This window comes from Hemicordylus capensis, chromosome 1 (genome assembly GCF_027244095.1).
Source record: "Hemicordylus capensis ecotype Gifberg chromosome 1, rHemCap1.1.pri, whole genome shotgun sequence".
NCBI lineage: Eukaryota > Metazoa > Chordata > Lepidosauria > Squamata > Cordylidae > Hemicordylus > Hemicordylus capensis.
The window spans coordinates 244474264-244497405 of record NC_069657.1 but is presented as its reverse complement, the minus strand read 5'-3'; the positions used below and the strand labels follow the sequence as shown (position 1 = coordinate 244497405).

Genomic DNA, 23142 nt, shown 5'->3' with positions numbered 1-23142 from the left:
GTTTCTGGACACTCAGGTGACCCACCCAAGGGTGTGTAAGTATGTTTTTAAACAACCAACACCACCACCGTTTGAGCTCTTCCCCGCGGCCCTCAGAAAGGGAACCACTTAAGGTGACCCCTGCCTGTATCAAGTCCATGCTGTTAGTAAGGAAAAAGTCTCACCTAGGATTAGTAGTAAGTAAAAAATGGGGCTAGAGCCCCAGAGAATCTGTCCTACTAGAAGCACAGACAGGAAGGAACTAGGGATCTAGGTCAGAGCATTCTGGAAGAAGGGGGCAGATATCAGCACCTGAGACTACCTGAAATTCCTACATTTCCTGTCTATTGGGAACCAAGGGGAGGAAGTTAACCCTATGTGAGCTGTGACCTCCTACTTCAGAGGAGAAAGAACCCTTCACAGTAAGTCCAATGTTTCTTTCTCATTTTCTAGTTAGTATCCTGGCACAATTCAAAGTGTTGAATCTTACTACAAAGGACCCTAATGTTTTAAGGCTTGAGTTTTCAAGGAACATCTATTCATCATCTATTCCCACAATGTCCCAGGAAGGCCCTGCTCAGAGTGCCCAAATCTTCTGGTGACCAGCAACACTGTTTTCTGTGGTGGTGCCTGCCTTACAAGCAGCAGGTTTGAAAGCTCTTAATCCATTCTTATTTTATGAGCTTTCACAAAGGGTGTTAAAACCCCATTTTTAACATTTAAGGGGGGAAATGTTTGGATATGCACACTGTCAGTGTTGAGATGCAATATTAACCTTTATTTTAAGCTACATTTCCCTGAAAAGAACTGATACCACCCACCTAGGTGCACTGAAAGACATGCCTGATTTTCTTCAGATGTTGCATTCATACAGCAATAGTGATTCTAACTTATTTTAGAAATTTACACAAGGGGGAAAATATGACCCATGCAACACGATTGATTTTTTAAAATAATCAAAGAACCAGGCTATGATATGGTGATGAAAAGCCCAGTTCATTATCCCATTTGAACTTGGGTCACCTTTCTGGAGACACCCTACCCCACCCCAGTTAAACGCTTCTTTTGGCTAAAAAAAAGTGGGTGTGAAGGTGTGGTAGCAGCAGCAGCACCTTCCAGTAAGCAATAAAATAAACAATGGAGGTTCTATATTAGAACTTGGGTAAAGAGTTGATCCAGAATCTCCAGAAGCAGTGCAGACATGAATTTAATGACCACAGGTAAAAACTTCCTGGAGCTACTGAGTATGAGGTATGGGATCAGCTTGTATTTAACAATGCCAAGCTGTGAGTGCTCATTGAATGCAATGTGTGGTTCTCTGACAATTGTTGGATAGGTCATCAAAGCACTACAATACCCAAACAAAAGACTATGAGCCTCAGGATCAGTGAGACCCGGTTCTTGAGAGTGCGCGGGGAGAGCGGGCTAAGCCCGCTCTCCCCGCACACAAGCAGGGAGGGAGCCCTGGGTGGCAGGATCGGCCACTCACATGATTGCTGGCTCCGTGATGGAGCCGGCAGGGGCTGGGGAGCTCAGGGGCCGCGTGGCCCCTGGAAGCTCCAGTATGCCCTGCGCGAGCGTGCAGGGCATACTGGGGAGACGCCTGGAGCCAGGAGGCGGCTTTTCGCCTCCCCTCCGGGGGTCTACTTGTGAGTAGCCACGGCAGGGAGCCACACCGCAGCTACTCATGATCGGGAAGCCCGGGTTTGCAGAGCACTCACAAACCCGGGCTTTGGGGAGGGCTACAAAAGCAGGCTAGCCGCTTGTAAGTCTGGTGGTTTACACGATCAGCAAAAATCGGGCTAGGAGAGCCTAGCCTGATTTTTGCTGATCGTGAGAATAGCCCCAATGTCTTGGATACCCTGCTGGAGGCATTTTGGATAGCTGTTCACTATATTCAACCCAAACATATAATTAGTGAGTACTCATACTCAAGTGAAAGAAGTTATCACTCCTACCATATTATCACCAGCAGCATCCCACACACAGATGTCCTTCACAACCAGGTTTCTGCATTCTGTAATCAGAAGTTCTGGACCTAGGTAGTTCACATTCTGCAACCAATATAAGCTATGCAAATTCATATACTCTAGTTTGGCATAATTTATCCCACTTCTGCTAGTCAGGAGGAAGAGCACCGACACTGAAGTGATACCCTCTGACCATTGATTCAGCAACTCCTTTGCTTCTGAGATTTCACTAGGCATTGTTAGTACATTTTCAAGCACTTCTTGAAACAGCTAGAAATGTGCTTCTCCTCCAGAAAGCCCCTACCACATTCAATGGCTTCTCTGTGCTCCCATGGAATCTCTTATCATCAAAGCCCAGATCAAGACCCAATTTTAGATATAGTGATATGGCATGAAGCTTGTTGACAAGTGAGTTGGTTCCAACAGAAGGAGTATTTGATGGGGAAAAACCTTCCTCTGTTTGAGGAAGCCCCTTCTGTCAAATCAAGCTCCTTCTAAAGGAGGAAGGAAACTTTTGCATTCGACCCAGACATCTTATGCAAGAATCCAAGAAGCATAGTCAGCAAAAAGGCCAGCTGTATGTCGTATGAGCAAGAGAAGGCTGGAGAAAATGCTTAGTTTTCTACTTTTTAAAATGAGAACAGGAACTACTGTGCCTAAGACTGCAAGACAAAGCTATTCATTATTTAAAACAAGGAACCAGAAACCATGCTTGGTGTGCAAATGACTGCGCTAAAGTTACACTGAAAACTGTACCCTCTAGTACCAGCTCTAAGAAAGAACATTTCAAGCCCCAGACTACAGCTGTGAGAAGAATTCACTAATGCACCAAGTCTGCAGAAGGCGGCTTTCCCACAGAAAATTGTGAGTATTCATCATATGCTTGTCCAGAAACTTATTTGATGAAGTGCAATATCATCCAAGTACACGTACTACAGAAACACACAATGTTGCCAGAAAGACGGAAGCTTCTGGAATTCAGACTAACAGCTTACCTGCTGCATTAGTAACATTTCTCCAGAGAGCAGTCGATTTTCAGCGAACAAGCTTTGAATGCCGTGTGTAAAATTCAACGTAATGGAAGGGTGTATGCACAAGCATAATGGCAAATAGAGGCAAGACTCATTTAGTCAAGTGGACAGGAAACACTTGCTGCTGACTTTGAGTTGTACATGCAATACTGATCCATGGAACTCCCAATTTACAAAAAGTAGCTGTCGATGCCCCCTCAACATATAAATTGCTAGAGATGATTCTGAAGTTCTGTCTCCCCCTTAACCCCACCTGACATCAGCCACTCATTTAAATAAAGCAATCTTGCTCTGCCTTATGTATTAACGTTTCATTGGGGACTGCGTATATGTCATTTCAGCTCTTTTCCCATTTCTTCAAGCTTTATGGAGTGGAGCCCAAGATGGGAAACAAAAATAAATGGGAAAGAGGAATTCTTCTCTTTGCAAGTGTCCAAACACTGGAGAAACTGAGAGCACCTGTTCCTCCCTTTCCAGCTTTATCAATTTGTAGAAAGACCCCAAAATGATATCTCCAATAAATGCAGGGATGCAGGCTACACAGCTTGGTTTCAAGAGTTGGCAAAGTGCAAACCACCACTGATGAGCATCCATATTAACTCCCAAAACAGGAAATGTGACTTCTAGTTTATGAATTCATTGTGCACAAAAAAGTAAAGGGAAAAATCCAAAGGTTAAATGAGGGAAAGATCTGAGAATAATAATAGTAAAGACCAATGAGTAGAGCAGATCCCGTATGGAGTTGTATGAAGAGATTCATGACATTTATCCAGGAACTGAATGACATAACAGCATGTATATACTGCAAAAAGCTATTCTTGCATACAGGCTTTAAAGTCAGCAAAAAATGATAGTAAATGAAAAACCAATGACTAGGTATTACCTGTGTCGTATCGTCCATCAAGCCTCTGATCTTCTCCACCACATCGGTGCGCCTGTGCTGGCGGAGAGCACTGATCAGGTGGGCAAGGCTGGCTTCAGAGCCCCTGATGGTCCAATGCTGTAAAGCAGCATAGGCTCTTTCATGGTCAACAGAATAGCCATTGGCGAAAGCTGCCACCTCCCTCTCACTTGCATTGCACAGGAATTGATAGATATCCTTCCACTGACTTCCAACTTGGGCTGCCACCAGCTTCAAAATGTCAATGCCTGTTTGAGAGAAGAACTATAGATTAATAAAGCAAGCATTTGTGGTACAGTTCTACATGCTCCCAGTAGCTGAATGCCTGCCAAGTATACAGGAGGACCTCGATATTCACGGCGGTTCCATTCCCGGCTGTGACTGTGGATATGGAAACCATGAATATTGAGGCATTGGGGGCTATGAGATCACAGGGGTTAGGTTCCCAGTTGGCTGAAAAATAATCTAAAATTGTGGGAAATTGGACAAATGTTTTTGGGGGGATGCAGGGGGAAGCTCCTCACCATGCCTTGTGTCCATCCCCCAAGTTGCGCTGTGCCCCAGAGTGCCCCCAAATTGGCCAAAAATAGCTGGGGTTTTGTTTTTGTTTTTTGAAGGGAGCCATTTTGAGGTTCTGAGAAACAAAATGGCAGCTGGAAATGACCTCCACAAAGGTCATTTCCAGCCACCAGCAACACAAGGTTGACGAGCCAGCTGCCCCCCCCGCCCCCCGCCAGCATATGCAAAGGCTGGGTGTCTTTTTCCAGACTGCAGATAACGAGGTTTCCCTGTATTGCACCAAACATGTTTCCTTTCATTTACCACAGGAATGCTTCAAAAGCAACTTTTCTATCCATGCAATTTCTTTGAACTGGAAAGGTTTTTGAGTGGGCTTATACCAATAATCTAAGCTTGCATACTGAAAGTGGCACATTTGTCAGTAGTCTTCTCTTCTCTGCTCTAAAAGCTATGTTGGAGGAAGCTTATCTGTAGCCTTGCCCACACTGTGCTATGATACCACTGCCTCATACAATAGGGGAAATGCTTCTTGAATGGGCTACTTTGGCTAAGAAACTGACAACCATTTCATCTACTGTAGCCCAAAGATGCCCTAACTTGGGAGTAGTTTTTTCAAGGAAAGCATTAATTGTGCTTTCACATTTTGAAATTCCTGTACTTCTGTTAAGATTTTGAGAGGCAGAATTTCCATGGTTTTTAATCAAGACATCTGACTGGGAAAGGGCTTTTCACATAGTTCTCCTGCATATACAAAACTGAAATAATACTGAGTTCCTGGAATATACCAGGTATAGTGGGTAGGGTTGGATCAGGTTCTAGATGACTCTATTCAAATTCCTGCTCAACCCTGAAACACACTAGGTGACTGGATGGGGTAAAGATAGGAAAATATAAAAATAGTGCAATATGTTTAAGCAACCATGGATCAATATGCAAAATTTATTTATGTCCACTATGTAGGAGAGATTAGACAGCTTTCATTGCTCCAAGAGGCCAGCAATGGGCTTTCTGTGCTGAGAAAGCTAACCATGTTTTCATGCATTTCTGTTTCATATTTGCATAAAGAAAATACTCAACTTTATATTGCAGAGTAAGTAGCACAATACTTTACTGTACCACGCTGACAAGAAGCTGTTTTATACTAAATAATGCAGTACTAATTGGCAATTACTGTGCTTGAGTTTTAACAAAATATACAATCTCCTATGGACATCTCTATAATATTTTCACTGTTTTGGCCTAATGATTCTCAGGCTTTTCATTTGAGGGAAGGAGTCCTATACATTTCCAGCTGTATCTAAGCTTGAGCCGTGCAGTCATCCAGCCAAACAGATGATACCTAGTTTAAGCCATCAACCTTCCTCTGTAAGAGTTTATTGGCAATTATATTCATCATTTGCTATTTCAAATTATACAAGGATATTTTAGAGAAAAAGATCTTGTTATGAGCCAGATCATGCATCTTCTATGGCTATGGGAATATGCACACGCACACAGATATACTTCAGTCCAATAACCAATATGTATTGGTCTTGGCTTGATATTATGTTCCTCCTCCACCACCACCACCCCATACTGCCAAGAGAGAAAAAACTAGATACGAAATGGAATAACCAGAAGTATTATTATATAGATGCATTTCAAACTGGCTTTTGGGCGGGCTATGGGGTGGAGACTGCTTTGGTCAGCCTGATGGATGATCTCCAACTGGAAATTGTCAGAGGGAGTGTGACCGTTGGTCTTTTTGGATTTCTCAGCGGCTTTCGATACTATTGACCATAGTTTCCTTCTGGAACGTCTGAGGGAATTGGGGGTGGGAGGCACTGCTTTGCAGTGGTTCCACTCCTACCTCATGGGCAGATTCCAGATGGTGTCTCTTGGAGACTGTTGTTCTTCAAAATCTGAACTTTCCTATGGTGCCCCTCAGGGCTCCATATTGTCTCCGATGCTCTTTAATATCTACATGAAATCGCTGGGAGAGATCATCAGGAGATTTGGTGCAGGGTGTTATCAGTATGCTGATGACACCCAAATCTATTTCTCCATGTCAACATCATCAGGAGAAGGCATAACCTCCCTAAACGCATGCTGGATGAGGGATAACAAACAGACTGAATCCAGACAAGACAGAGGTACTTATTGCGTGGGGTCAAAACTCGGGAGATGATTTTGATCTGCCAGTTCTGGATGGGGTCACGCTCTCCCGGAAGTAACGGGTGTGCAGTCTGGGGGTGCTTCTAGATCCAAACCTCTCCCTGGTGACCCAGGTTGAGGCGGTGACCAGAGGTGCTTTTTATCACCTTTGGCTGCTACAGCAGCTGTGTCTGTTTCTTGAGATGAGCGACCTCAAAATGGTGGTGGTACATCTGCTGGTAACCTCTAGGCTGGATTACTGTAATACGCTCTACGTGGGGCTGCTTTGTATGTAGTCTGGAAACTGCAGTTGGTTCAGAACGCGGCATACAGGTTGGTGCCTGGGACATCTAGGAGAGACCATATTACTCCTGTCTTGAAGGAATTGCACTGGCTACCGATACGTTTCTGGGCAAAATACAAGGTGCTGGTAATTACCTATAAAGCCCTAAACAACTTATGCCCTGGGTCTAGGGCCTAGAAGAGAATGTCTTCTTCGGCATGAACCCCACTGCCTGCTAAGATCATCTAGAGAAGTTCACCTGCAGCTGCCGCCAACTCATCTGGTGGCTACTCGGGAATGAGCTTTCTCTGTTGCAGCCCCTGGACATTGGAATGTGCTCCCAGTTGAAATAAGAGCCTCCCCATCTCTGGCAACTTTTAAGAAGGCACATTTATTCACCCAGGTTTTTAATTAGATTGATAGTTTTAAATAATTTTAATACTGGGTTTTAAATGTTTTTAATCTTGTAAATAATTTTAATTGTTAATTGATTCAATGTTTTAAATTATTTTAATTGTAAACAACTCAGACACACGTTTTGGGCAGTATAGAAATATTTTAATTAATTAATTAATTAATTAATTAATTAAGTACTCCCACTCAATTGGTTTGTATACAGATTCAACAACATTGTCTTGCTCAGTTTAAGTATGTATGGGGCAGTGATGTCTTGTCTTATTTAGTTTCCTACAGTCCTTACCAGTGCCAAACAGATACAGTCCCAAAGTAGTTAGTTATATCCCATGAATCTACCAAAGAGCTCAGAACAACTTAGGTACAGTTTGCCTTTCCCCCTGCTTTCTGTGTGGAAGGAACCTGTGTGTTCTGATTAAGTACTGCAGACTGGTATCCTGGATTTTGTATTTCCAAAATACAAGGGTGTAGCCATTTGTAGTTTCTTTGTCCCAGAAGCCCTTGGCGTGTAATGAACCTATTTCATACTTCGCAGAGGCTGATCCCAAGTCTGCAGAAAATCCCCTATGCGCCATTATTGGGGTCTACAAACCGCAGGTTGTTGGGACACTTTTAAAATGTCAGCTCCAAGGTCTTTTGCTCAACATCTAGCCTCATGATGAATTCTGGAGAACTCAAAAGCTTGCCATTTACTATTTGGACTCTCTGGTTAATCACAATAAAAGTGTTGCCCTACCTTGGCTTGTGGGTTTGTTTGTTTTTGAATGGACCGACATGGCTGCTTATGATCATACAACGTTTCCCAAGTATTCTCCCATCCAAACCACTTAGCCAGCCAGATCTGCTCATCTTCAGAGGCAGAACCCTGGCAAAGTCTTTCAAAGCTTTTGGGGGTGGGGGTGGAGGCAGGAAGAATATTTTTATTCAAATAATCACACTGCCCACTAACCACAACAGAAGAATGAAGTGATGGTTATCACATAGTACATGATGGCCAGGGAATCTCCAACAGCTGAAATCTTGCTTTTCTTTGAGCCAGCCCCTGCAATGCAGAGAACTCCAAACTGCCTTACTGGATTGCAGCAAGCGTTACTAAGGTTATGCAATGTTCTTGCATCACTCAAGAAGGCAAAATAAACATTAAATATTCTTCAAACAATTCCATGAGATTAACAGTAGAAATCAGATCCAATACAACTCATGAGATAATCTGAAAACAAAGGTGCAATGCACAGCACAGACCACCACACACATGCTTCCACCCACACAGTCAGAGAGAGAGCAAGCGTGTGTTTTATAAATGTTACACTGGGTTATACTGCTTTTCATTAAGGATAAAGGACTTGGCTTGCTTAGATCATCAGCTGCAGGCTTTTCATCTGCTGGCTCCCCTTGATTAGTACTTAATGGGATTTTAGTTCCACACACAGCAAATGACTTCACGTGCGTCCTCCAACTCTTGACCCAGTTCACTGACACGGCTCAGTCCCAGACTTGGCAGTGATCTGCTTCTGAGAAAACCTGAAGGGGCTCTTTCCATTACCAGGGAAAAGGTGGGGGAGAAAAATAATGGAGTCCACAATTGCCTTAGAGAAAAAACACTTTCATGCTCAAAACATGTTGGGAAATGACTGAATAAAGTATTGATCAGTAAACATTCAGCATCTTTGGAATTCCCCTCCCCTCTTTTTTATCTTTGCTCTTTTCATGACCCATTCTTCGTGACCAATCTTTGAATTGCCAAGCAGAATCATCCAGTTTTCTCTCCACTCAACTCCCAACCATTCCTCATCATTCTGCTCTCCTGGAGATCCCAAAGCGGCCTGCCAGGGGTCTTCCCATATGTCACTGTCTGCAAACACTATTTCCTCTCATGTTTCTCTCTCAGTATCATGCATCTCCCACCCATTTTACCAACAATTGTGATCTGATTTGGCATGTTATTTGACCTATAAATGTAGTCAAACACACCATACCATATTTATGTCACATGCTGTATCTCCAATGTTTTTCAAGTAGTCAAGTAGTTGGTTTGTAGTTGAAAGATTTGATTGCTGAGGTGTGGGTGTGTAAAACCACTTAACACAGCTTAAATGTTACACTCAAGTAAATTTTAAGACAGACCTAAAAACATACTTGTTTAGTCAGGCTTTTAGTTTATAGTTTTATAGCTTCCATTTCAGAGTTATTGTATTTTAAATGGTTTTAATTCTGTTAGTGTTTTAATGGTTTTATATGGTGAACCGCCCAGGGACCTTTTTGTATGGGGCGATATATAAATGTACTAAATAAATAAATAAATTCAAAGCTCCATGTGAAAAGATATCTTTATTGGAATACTCAATTTAAAAAAAATGTACCCTTTCACACACTTTCTAAAGAGAAGTGCCTGAAAAAATTCAGTACAACTTTGAAGTTGCCAAACTTGCCTAATATTGCATTGGCATCAATTTGTTATTATTAATACATCTTATGGAACAATGTAGACTAGAACTTGGAGAGGAGAGCTGGTCTTGTGGTAGCAAGCATGACTTGTTCCCATAGCTAAGCAGGGACTGCCCTGCTTGCATACGAATGGGAGACTAGAAGTGTGAGCTCTGGAAGATATTCCCCTCAGGGGATAGAGCCACTCTGGGAAAAGCAGAAGCAAGATTTCAAGTTCCCTCCCTGGCTTCTCCAAGATAGGGCTGAGAGAGAGATTCTTGCCTGCAACCTTGGAGAAGCCGCTGCCAGTCTGTGAAGACAATACTGGGCTAGATAGACCAATGGTCTGACTCAGTATATGGCAGATTCCTATGTTCCTAACTTGCAGTGCTGCACAGGCGCAATGCTAGACTACCATGACTGCACTGTCGCTTGAGTGGGGAAAGGACAATTTTTACTTATCTCCCCTTCCCTCTGAAGCCCAAAGTGCATGTTCCTTCAAGAATCGAGCAACATTTAGGGGCACAGTTGTGAGAGGCTATGCTTTATTGATTTGAGTATTTTGATATAAAAAATATTTCCAAAAAGCTTTCAATGTGTTTCAGAACAACTAAAAGCACATGCAGTGTCCTCATTGATTCTCCCCGAACCCATTTCAGCTCAACTTTTTGAACATTTTTTGAGATGTCATGTGGGAATGTAATATGGAGAATATATTTTTAACACTATATAAATAGGTTAGATGACATACCAAATAAGATCACAGTCTGTTTAGGGAACATCTGTATAGTAATTTGTTTTGGAGGGAAATAATGCAGTTTATGCCATGGGGGGTTGCATGATAAAGTTTCCCAGAAAGCCCATATTCTGCATACATGCACATGTACGTACACACACACACACACACTCAGTATAAAGAGGGCTAATCTGTCCATCACATCCTGGATCTGTGCACCGAGACAGCAGCACCCTTTATGAGCTAATAGGTCCAGCTGGTACATCACCTTTGCTGGCATCTTACCTCTCCCAGTTCCATCCTTGCTACCGTCTCTTCAAGAGTTATGGGAAGCCAAGGTACGATGAAGCCAAGTTCTGGTAAGACCACCTACAAACTTTTTATGCAGCCATAGTCCTGTGAGGACTGTGCTGATCATCATAGTGTATATCATTTCGGAGGGGGGGGGAGGACAGACAACACACAAATCCTGCCTACTGGGCAACAGCAGCAAGAACACAAGGACATGCTACGAGTCTGATTGCTCTACTAATGGAAAGGTTCAGCAGCACAGAAAGTGAAAGATAGTTCATGGTGGGAGATAGGAAATACATGACTCCAATGAGTTCTTTAAATAAGCCACAGAATATTTATCAGATTACCAAGCGGTATTTTGGGAATTATGGTAATAACATTTGGAATAACTTTACAAAATAACATTTGGAATAACATAATAATAACATTTGGAATAACTAGCAAAAGTATTTCAAGTAATCTCAAAGTAATAGATTTGTAGTAAAGGCTCCAATAAGTTTTTTTTAAGCAGAGTATTAGACAATATGGCCATCTAATTTTTTTTTATAGATTGTGAATGACCCACCCTTCCTGCTCTCCTCAGAATCAAAAGTGGACATCACTACCTAGTGTGAGGCAGGAACTTCCTTCCACACAGTTGTAGTCCACTGTATATAAACCAGCTCCCGGAGTTTTGGACAAACATTTCAACATCACGCCTGTGGACCACAAAAGCTGATGGACAGAGAATGAGGCTTATGCTTCAGGAGCTGGGGTTACTTGAAACAGGTTTGGTGCCTTTAACTGCATTTACACTTTCTACTATGTAAGCTTCTGCCACTCACTCCAATGGAAGAAAAAAGCAGCCATTGAAATTTGCAGGACCCCACAGTTTTTGGCTAGCCTTGGGAGCCAGCCGAAGTCTGTGGTAGCTATTGGCTGATCTCTGAGCTGGAGCAGGCACCACAGTTGCAGTAAGCAAAGTAAATGACAGCACATCCCTGCTGAACACATCTGGGGGTCCCCGAGACCAAGCTTGTCTCTATTTTTGCCCTGGGCCCTGCACAAGCTTGTTTGTGGGCCTCGTCATGATGTATAAGTATTGTTTTCGCCTGCTGGAACTAGAAGAGTTTCTACTGCCGTGTCACGACATGGCACCCTGGATGAACACCCTTCTAGTCAGCAACCTGCCCTACCCTTCATAAAGCCCTGTCTGGGGGGCAGGAGGAAAAGGCTTCCCTTCATTTCCCATGAAGCAGGATCCGGGGGGTGGGGGGGGAAGAAAGAAAAAGATGCATCTTTGTATAGTTGCAACAAAGTGGCATGGCTACTTCCAGAAAAGCAATAGTGTATAAAAGAAAAAGAAAAAGCAGTTGGGCTAGCATTCATTATGGCTTTATAAAAGGAATGTTAAAACAAAGCCCCAAAGCAGTATCTGGCTTATTCTGGCATGAGTTTTCATAGAGTTTACTGAAAACATCTTAATGAGTCTCTTCTCCTTCAAAATAATGCAAGATCCTAGCTTGAGGACTAAGAGCAACATGGGTAGGAGTAAACTACATTTTAAAAAAAACAAACCCAAAATAACCAGAGCAATATTTTTAACCTTCTCAGTTACTCAGAACTCCTCCAGCTGGGTGCAACAGTATGGGATGTTCTTTTCTGTAGTCTTACAGCCAAACACAACAGACAATATATATAATACATACCACACTTTTTAAAAAGTTCTCAAAGCAGTTTACATATAAGAGTCCCTCATATTTGAGTCCTCAAAGGGGCACACACCCTCAGAGAAACCGAAGGTAAATATCAGCAACCAGTGTTCCCTCCAAGGTGTGCAGATGCACACAAGGGTTTTTTTGTTTGTTTTTTAATGTCCACTCAGTTAGTTTTAGATCCCACTCAGGTAGAATCTGAAATAAAAACCTCCCCATCTCTAGCAACTATTTAAAAATCTCCAAAGACACACTTTTTCACCCAAGCTTTTATACTAAATTTTTGGTTTTTAATTTGTTGTATATTGTTGTAAGCCACCCAGAGACACAGGTTTGGGGCAGTGTACAAATATAAATAAATATTTGGTTTTCATGCTCTGAATGGTTATGATTACTAACTGGATAATATTTACTTTTGGTCCCATGGAGAAACTCAGAGTTTCTCCAGATAGTTCTACCCAGGAACTATCAGTCCCTTCTGAAAAGTTCTACACACTCAGTCTTCAAGTAAAACTTGTTTGCATTAACAAAAAGTCAATTGCCCTCTTCTCTCTCTAAGCAAATATATTTGAGTGCAAAAGGCACATGTGCTGCATGAGGAAGCATTTCTAGAATTTGTTCCTAGAAAGTACAAAGTTATGGAACCTGGGGGAGCTGCATGCACTTGGGTACAGCATCTCTGAAACTTACCCTCGCACTGTGCACAGTTACAGAGCTTGCCTCTCTACTATGTGCTGTGACCACGGAGAGCAGAGGGTGGGGCTTCAGGACACATCAGTGCAGGGTCAGGGCTTACGGACACTTTCAAGAATGCTGTCTGCAAGTACAGCGCTGCCAGATTCTATCACAGCTGAGTTGCAAACCAATAGGTCAATGTTATTTAACTAGTGTGCATACTATTTCAGGGTGCGATATTACAACAGAAGATTTACTTAAATCAGCAATTTAAAATTGTTTGGATTTAAATCTACCTGCTAATATTATGATTCAAGCCCCTTATACCTCCCACAGAATGACTCCTTCGGTGTTATAGAAGTCTTCAAGCTTTATGTCTTCTGCCTGTGCTTTCAAAGCCTACTTCTCTCCAGAAAGATAAGCCAAGAGCAATGATATTTTTATGCTCATGAAGTCTGCATAACAGAAGGCATGACATGCTTACATCAAGTTGAAGAGGACTAAGATACTGTCTGATTCGTGTCCCACCTTCACCTCTTAAAACTGAGCACAGTTTAGAGTCAATATACTCTTAAATTACAATGGTATATACATCAGTACCGTATCTCAAAAGGCTGCACAGCCAGCTAATCAGTGCAACACAGAAGGAAGGGGACTTTTGCAGACAATGGTTCTACTATCCAAAAAGCAGCTCATTTGTGGTTAAAGAAATACTAGAGACTATCAAAGAACAGGTAATTCTTGTAGCACTCACATAAAGTTTAAAAGTAAAATTCAAACCATGAACTCAATCTTTAGCATACAACATTTTAGCTGTTTTTAAAGACTGCACAGCTGTGACCATTCCTCAATTAGTAACTAGCTGAACAAAAAAGCAGATTGGGAATTTCTGTTCATTCTCTTGCTTTCTCACAGCAGGCAAGCAGACTATTAAAATATTCTATATAATATACTCTGTGGTGGTTTGAGGTGAGGAGTAGTGGTAATAAGTATACACTCAATCATGCAGATCCTTTTAGGAGTCTAAACCTAGGTTATCTGGCTCTATCCCAGGGTTGCATGCTTGTGTGAACCAGAGCAAATGTCCCAAGCCCTGTTCGTCTGAATCTGGGTAACCCTGCTTTTAACCATCAGTCTTAATGAATACTAAGAACATTTTATGAAGAATATTTGGGCCCTGTTGATTGTGTATCTGCTTTTTCCTGTGCTTCCAGGTTCCAGCAGCCAGCCGCCATGTTTGTGAGAGCGTGCTGCAGCTTGATGGGCTGCTAGCTGTGAATGTGCTACTCTGCACAGCAAACTCTATGGTCCCATGCTTGCAATGGCTTAAATAGGGCTGGGCTGGGCTCCTGACCTCCCCACCCACCTTGGATTTGATTTGGGGTAATTCTACAAAGCTATTAGTCAAAGATAAGCCTCCACCCTAGAGCATGTTGTGTAGCACATTTCCACAAGCTGAAGTAGTAAACCTGTCTATACTTTGTAAAATATCTGGAGTAGAATATTCATGCTTTCAACACTCTCTTGCAGTTTGGCCAATTTGAGGCAGGATTTTGTGGTATGAGCAGATCACATTCATTTTCAACAAGGGAGGAGGGGAAAAAGACAACAGCACTGAGTAATTTAGCAGCAAATACAGAACAAGCCAAAAGACCATCTCTCAGAGACAGCTGCGTTGACAACAGATAGCAAGACTCTGGAAAGGCTTGCTTTATGCTTGGAATGCAAACCCAGAGTTAGCTGCACTCGTAATCATGAGGCAGCAATTTTAAGAACCAATGCAGCACATTTTCCAGTTTTCCCAACCAATCTGACTTGGCAATCGAGATACCTGGACCCTATTCATTTTAATATCCTTTTGTAGATTAGCAGATGACACAAAAATCCCCAGCAGTTTTACAAGAAAGTAAAGAGAGAACCAGATATTAAGAGCACTATAAAAGAAGAGCTCAAGCTGTCATACACAGAAAAGATAATGAATTCCAGAGAGGTCTGGTATAGCAAAGAGTCTTGGGACACCATAAAGACTAAGAATTTTATTGTGGTTCAGGGCTGTTTAAGCTAGACGGAGACCCATTTCAGTGATAAAACAGAATTCTCTGGATCTCACTTGCAGGATTTTATCATTACTCACCATGCCCATTGCAATAGTAGATCCATTTCTCCCTATTCTGGGTTGGAGTGGGAGATTTTTTCATAACGGATTTTTCCACAATGGCACTGGGATCTTGTCTAGGTCCTTTCTTCAGAGTCCTTGAACTCTTTCGGACACTGCACACAACAATCACCACCAGAACAAGCAGCAGCAGCAGGACTATCATCCAGGGCAAATGTTCATTGATATCAAAGTGCCTGTGGGCAGCCTGTCGTGCGGATCCTCTTTTGGGGGGGTTGTAAGGAATGCTGGATTTTATACTACCACTCATTTCCACTGCTGGCTGGATTTTCAGAATGGATGGGGCATCTTTGTGGTAAATGATTTGCTGGTGATTCAAAGGCTTAGAATACTCCAGAGCAGTCACATTAACAGCTACTGTCTCATTTTTTGAAGTTTCATTGTAAACATCTGTTGGCCCCATCCTGTCAATGGATGTGTTTTGGGTAGAGGTGGCAGCCAAGTTGGAAGCTGAAGAATTCACACCTGCAGAATAAACAGTGTCAGAGGTGAAGCAGCAAACACGAAACCTATGAGTGGGTTAGGGATATAATGCTGGCCAAGATGGCTTTTAAATCTAATAAGCTTCTCAATTAGGAACATAGGAAGCTATCTTATACAGAGTCAGATACTTAGTCCCTCTAGCTCAGTATTGTCTCACAGGACTGAGGACAGCTTTCAAGCAAGATTCTCTCTCAGCCGCACCTGGAGATCCCAGGGAATGAACCTGGGGCCTTCTGCATGCAAGTCTACAGGTGCTCTTCTACTAAGCTATGGTCCCATTCCCTAAGGGGATGTAGTCACCCATCCAAATACAAACCAAGGCCTGCTTAGCAAATAAGACAATTCATGCTTGCTACCACAAGACCAGCCACAATGGCACAGCAGGGAAATGACTTGATTAGCAAGTCAGAGGTTGCCGGTTCGAACCCCCGCTGATATGTTTCCCAGACTATGGGAAATAGGGAAACACCTATATTGGGCAGCAGCAATATAAGATGATGTTGAAAGGCATCATCTCATACTGCGTGGGAGATGGCAATGGTAAACCCCTCCTGTATTCTACCAAAGACAACCACAGGGCTCTGTGGTCACCCGGAGTCGACATTGACTCGATGGCACACTTTACCTTTACCACAAGACCAGCTCTCGTCCCCTTCTAGACTTGTCCTAAAGTGATGCTGCATTAAGTATCTACAGAGGGTACATACAAGAATAATCACTGCACTCTGAAAGCACAATCACCCCCTTCTGGTCAGATCACCCATTCTTCTCCCAAGCTAGGACTCTGCAGGTTTGCAGCAGAAATTGATGGTTCACCGCACCGACTGATATCCCAATTCCATTTTGCCATCAACACCCCTCCCTCAAGTCCCTGCAAAAGATTTTGGTTGATGAGTAGATAGTGTTTTGTTTTGTTATGTTTTGTTTTAAACACAGGGCACTAGATGAACATTTAATTGGATAAATAGCCAGTTGTCTGGGGACTGGAGAAGCCAAATGATGCACACTCTGGTCTCTGCCATTGGCCAGAGAACTAAGGTGCTGCTAGGTAGCTTTTGAATAATTTGCTGCAAGCCACCTTAGAAAAAGCTGAGTGCACCCTAAGTGTCCCTTCTTGTGGTTCTGAACATCATTACTGCAAACAGGAATATCGATAGTTGCCTTAAACCAAATCAGACCATTGCTCCATCCAGCTCATTATCGCCTACATTGACTGGCAGTGGCCCTCCAGGGTTTCAGGCAGGAGTCTTTCCCAGTCCCGCCAGGAGATGCCAGGGATTGAACCTGGAACCTTTGCATACAAGCAGACGCTCTACCACTGAGCTGCAACCCCATCCCTTAAGGGGGATATCTTGTAGCAGACAGCACTCGCATGCCACCCATTCAAATGCGAACCAAGGTAAACCCTGCTTTGCAAAGGAGACAATTCAAGATCATTACTACAAGACCAGCTCTCCTGTATGAACTTTTAATAACATGTTAAGCATATTATAAAAATCCATAAGCAGGGTAATTTTACAACTTAAGCCCATAGAAGCACAACTTTGGGAGGAATTAAAATACATGTGGATGTGTATACCTGATATTTCTAGTATTGTCAAATAGCTCCAAGCTTTAAAGTATTAAATCTTCATGGAGAAAGCTGGGATGTATCTTTTTTTTTTTAAGTGTTGTCTGCAAGATGAGTGGGTTATGTCTCTTATTTAACATAATCAGTGATATTTGAAGCCAGAAGCCATTATATGAGTTGCCTTTTACAAGGCACTAACAGGAGCTCTTTAAATATATCCAGATGGATCTACATAGGAGCCTGTTATGTGCATTTGGAAGCTGTGTCAAATAGGGATGAAGCAGTTCGAGTATTCAGAATACTGGATGGCAAGTAAGAGAGTTTCTGGTTCATCTTCATGTGTTGCATTCTGCAAGGCATTGCTTGCACACTTGGCAGAGTAAGTCTGGGGCAGACTAAGCAGGCTGACAGGGGCAGGACTGGAGAAAAGACCTTCTGCTGATCTAGCATAGCTTGTCGAGAATACTAATTCATTTCTGTTTCCTTGTAGTTAACTATCAAGGCATTTAAAAACTTCTTTGGACTACAAAATCAGAGAACTCTCTATCTGTGTCCATCCCATATTTTGCTTGTCAACACAATGGAGAAGCCATGGGTGGCTTCCAGACCTCTGGCAGAGCAGCATGCTGTCCAATGTGGTGCTTTCCACAAGCAGAAGGAGAGTTGTGCTCACAAAAGGCCCCTTCTGAAGACAAAGGATCCTTGCATGTCCTGGCTCCCATCAGCATAGCTCTGCCAAAAATCTGGGTTCCACCTGTTGATTTTGACCTTTGTTGGTGTTCTGGTCTCGCAAAACTTAAAATTGCTCTTAAAATGTTTGGATTTTATTATGTTTTGCTTCATACATAATTTTCTCAAGTGGCTGATTAAACATTCATCCAATAGTAACATAAAAGATACTTAAAAGCAGAAGCTAAAAACACTAAAAGCTGTGAGATCACTAGATGGGTAACAAAAACAAAGAGTATATGTTGGTCTTGATTGGTGAAAGCTGAAGAAACCTTCAAGCTAGCCCTAACAGGCTTTTCAACAGTATGAGCAACACTGGGACAAGTTTACCTAGAGGCTCGGAGTGTGTTTGAGCATGCCTCAAGAGAGCAATTGCCTTGAGCTTACTCGGTGGGGTGCTTTTTTATCATTAGACAAATCTGGCTTCCTCCCACTGTTTCTGTCTTCTAGGCACAGTTTTGCAGCAGCAGCTTCAATGCCAATTTGGTCCTCACTGTTGTTCCTACTCCTTCATTTCAGATGAACTTTCCAGCTCTTTTTATTTAAAACATTCCTTGTTTGTATTTTAATTAGCTTGGAAGATTTTATAGCCAGACTTTGATCCAAATCATTTCTACAGCCACTGGGTTATTTTTCCTACAGCCAATAGTAGTGCAAATGGAAGAACTGTTTCAGCAAAGCAAGGGAGGAGTGATTTTCACCAATCCTCCTTCCCTCTGCTGTCCCCTGAAAATTTGCTCCAGAGGGGGCCCCAACCCTTGCAGACAATGGGAAGAGGGGATCTGTGAAAACTGCACCCCTCCTCACATGGCCAGAAGTTCTTGTTACTATCCAACTCACTATTCTTAAAACCAGGATATGTATAACGAGAGTGCATGGGTTACATGAGTTTTTAAAAAAATAGAAATGTAGTTAAGAAATCTTTAGTTGTACCGACATGGTATAAATGTACACAAGAAAGACTGATTTGGGTTTAAATACCAGTTAGAACAAGCCATCGTTCAAGTTAATGAGAGTCTGCACTTATAAATCTAGTGTAGAATAGTAGACTCATGAACAGACTTGTACTAGTCTAGAACATCTGGAAGAACAGAAAAGACATCTTTAGCAAAGACCCTGCCCCCCTTTACAAAGTCATGGAGTGGTGTGGATGTCTTCTATTTCTCACGGTTGGGATCTTCTATTTCTCATGGTTCATTCTTTGATACATCAGGCACTGATTGCATGATATACCAAGCATCCAGATGAACCACAGGAGCATAAATTAACCTGGACTTCATCACCAAATGAGCACACTGCTCAAGGCCTGTGTAAAAGGGGTCGAATACAACACCAAATGGAAGCTTCTCTGGAGAGTACATTCCAAAGCTGTAACCTTATGAACTCATTCCTCAAAAGACAAACACAAGTGAGACCTCATACAGACATCAGTCAATGCTTTCTATTTACCTTTGGGAAGAAGAGTAGCAGAAGGTACTTGGTAATGTTTTTCATTCTCTTCTGGACTGGACAAAAGCCCAACTGCATTCAGGGGAGTTGATGGAAGTCCACAGGTGTTATCTCTCTCTTTTGTCCCTGGCTTTATCACCACCATGTTCTTTTGTGAACAGTTTGTGAACATTTTGCATCTCAAAGCACTAGAAGGCACATCAGAGAAAGTGCCAGAAGGGCACTGTTTGCACCTGACATCTTCGGTATCAGTTCCTTTCTTTCTTACGCCCCATCCCACAGGGCACACTGAGTAGGTGACGCAAGTGTCTTTGCTTAGAAACTTATCAGGTGGACAGGCGCATTCACGGTCAGTCAAAGCAGTGCAACGTGTTCTCTCAACCATCGGCAGCTCACAAGGCTTTCTACATGGATGGCATCTCTCTATACCATTTTTGTGCTTTGTAAAGGTCCCGCTGACACAGCTGCTACACTCTCTTACAGTTGTATTTGTACAGTGCTTCGACACATAGGTTCCTGCAGGACACTTGTCACAAGTCTCCTCTCTGTTAGTGGCACGGTCAAAGTGGCTGTATTTGCTAGAAGAGAGGCTTATGGCATTCTGTTCAGAGGTCAGCTTTGATGGAGCACCAGTGGTGCCAAGGAACACCAATCCCTGAAACAGATGCAAACATAGATGAGTCAGATACAGAATATAAGGCAGCTCAGAGCAAGCCACACCATCTCTACTCCACTGCACAGCAAGAACTAAAAAGCAGTGGCATACAAGGAACATGCCTAAGAGTTATCCTAGCTGGTATGCAATCTCTTCTTATTTACTCATAGGAATAGGTTCAGAAGAAACAGCAGTTTAGAAGGATGCTTGGAATAGAAATTGGGAAGTATGTGACGAGTCCTGAGCATGGCCCAAGATGGTCAGATTCAGGTCAAAAGGTCCTACTCAGAATCCTAGAAGAAAAGCTGTCCTATTAGGTGCCCAAGCAGCCCAGCTGCTTTTGCGAGTAACAGGGCCACTCAGGCACCTAGGGAGATCGTTAAAGGGGGAGGAATCACCTTTTTTTAAAAGTTCTTCCGTGGGCAAAGCAGCGAGTTCTGTGCTCCCTCCAGAGCCAAGAAGAAGCAAAGCACCCTGTCCCTTGCCCCCATCTGGGTCCCAGGTAAAGGTGGGGGGAAACAAGAGAGCAGGGGTAGGGGGAATCTAACAGACATGTTGGAATTGTGTAGCGACAGCATGAATCTTCCCAACAATTCTGACTATTAAGGGTGCCCTGCCATCACTACAAAATTCCCTCCAACTGCACACAACAAAGGGCATGCTGACTCCAAGACAACAGCGCAGCCCTATTGACAACATATGGGGGTTATACCCTGACTTGCAATGTTAATAGAGTCTTCAAAATGGGCACATTTATTGTGCTCTTAAGAAACACACATAAGAACAGCCCTGCTGGATCAGGCCCAAGGCCCATCTAGTCCAGCATCCCGTTTCACACAGTGGCCCACCAGATGCCACTGGAAGCCTACAGCAGGAGTTGAGGGCATGCCCTCTCTCCTGCTGTCACTCCCCCACAACTGGAACTCAGAGGCATCCTGCCTTTGAGGCTGGAGGTGGCCCACAGCCCTCCAACTAGTAGTCGATGATTGACCTCTCCTCCATGAAGTTACCCAAACATCCAATTGCAAATTCTTACTACACTTCATAGTCCCATATTTGACTTTTCATTTGTATACCTCCCAATCCAAGATGGTTCAGGGTGGATCATAAGCACAACTAACACAATAAAAGTTTAAAATTTAAACACAGAACTGACAACAAATCATTTAAATACTGTTACAAGCCAAGCTAAAGAAATGAATCTTGACTTGAAATGCATCTAAACATAAGCCTTCTATTTCTATGGTAAGCTCATTCCACCACCTAGGAGCAGCTACTGTGCAAGACTGATCCCAAGTTGTCACCAGACAAACTGGCTGCACCTGGAGACAGACCTCTTCCGATTATTTAAATGAGTGATGGAGATCTTGTAGAGGAAGGTGCTCCCTCAAGTAATTAAGGATGGGCCCGAAATGTTCCGGAGGCCATTTTAGAAGCCTCCAAAACATTTCGGCCACTGGGGCAGTTTTGGCTTTCAGAGGCGGCAGGGGTGCCCTTAAGGGCAGGGGAGGGTGCACTTACACCTTTCCGCTGCATTTCTCCCACTGAAGCTCCGTTGTAGTAAAGCCCCTCAGGGCGGCAGCATACCTCCCTGCTGCCCCATTGCCCTCCTTGGCCAGAAGTGGCTGGAAGTACCAGGCGCACTTGCACCTGTCATATGAGCGCACCCATCTGCCACACATGTGCTCCCAGTACTTCCAGCAGAGGAAAGCAACAGGGCGGCAGGGAGGTATGCTGCTGTGCCGAGGGGCTTTACGACAATAGAGGGCCGGTGGGGGAAATGCAGCGTGAGGGGTGAGTGCACCCCACCACACCCTTAAGGGAGCACCCCCGCCACCTCCGGAACAGTTCCAGGCACATCCCTACAAGTAATCTGAACCTAAGCTTTTCGGAGTTTTAAAAAGGTAATCACCAGTAGTTTATATTTTGCCCAGAAGAAGTCAGTGCAATTATTTATAGACAGGTATAACAATCCCAGCCAGGTTAGCCAGAAGAATAAATCATGAAAGAAACACAGTATCCAATCAACGCACAGCTCTAAGAAGCAAGCCCTAATTTGCAGAAGGTGAGAGTTGTATTGCAAAGTCTGTAGTAGGGTGCCTTGTGAGATGCACTAGACGAATTCATCAGGTGCATCTCTAGCAAGTGATTGGGAAGCTGTGCCTCTAATTTCTGCCTAGACATATCCCACCCCAGCACAATGTCTAGCTGAAAGACCAGCATGATTGTCTAGCTGAAAGACCAGCATAATACAGGAGACTGTACAAAAGACTTTATCACTTCCATAAAAACAATTAAAGGTGACTACCTTAATATGCAATGTCCACACTGATGCATGAACTAAAGGGTGTGTGTGTGTGTGTGTGTGTGTGTGTGTGTGCGCGCGCATCTGTGCACATATGCACAATTTTTTATTTAGTTTTATAAAACACAAGACTGAATTTTGAGTTTGCTGGTACAGTAATTCAGCTCAACTACTTTTAGCTATTGGAAACACTTACGAGATATAGAAATATATCTAAATTAAGCATGGCATACTTACTAAAAGTAAAAGTACCAAACAGTTTATTCCAATCTCAATCAATTTAGGGCATCAGAAAGTGTTCTAGAAGTTTTCCCATAAAACCCACTTTACTGGCTATTCCCCCTTTAAAAGCTGTAATGATTTTTAGAGGGCCTATAGGAAGTGACATTATCTAACCAATGAATTAAAGAGATCTGTAATTAGCAAACATTTCAACTGGGCAGAAGAACCAAGTTTCCTCTTAAAGAATAATTTCTACCAACAGTAGATATCTATATTTTTGCTATACTGCTCACTGAGAATTAAATTTTACCTGTCAGACTTAGAGGTACAATTATTATTACATTAAAGCATAAATAAAAGTGTCAAGATGAATGCCTGGACACAGACAGATTCATAGTTAGTAGGAGCAACACATATTCACAGCTATATTGCACTGTGTGCACTTCTATTTGTCACCTGCTACTTCTTCTGGGAAGTCAGCCAAAGATTTTCTATATTTA

General features: G+C 42.8%; 1 protein-coding gene across 2 annotated transcripts in view; it reads right to left on the bottom strand.

Moving 5' to 3' along the window:
- Positions 1–23142, bottom strand: part of TNFRSF21 (TNF receptor superfamily member 21) — a 62575-nt gene that overhangs the window by 20397 nt on the left and 19036 nt on the right. For both annotated transcript variants that reach the window (XM_053284878.1, XM_053284879.1), the window contains exons 2-4: positions 19461–20115; positions 15188–15694; positions 3864–4129 (exon numbers count right to left, since the gene is read on the bottom strand). In XM_053284878.1, coding sequence (XP_053140853.1) covers positions 3864–4129; positions 15188–15694; positions 19461–20115 — 1428 coding nt within the window. The remainder of the gene's footprint in view (positions 1–3863; positions 4130–15187; positions 15695–19460; positions 20116–23142) is intronic.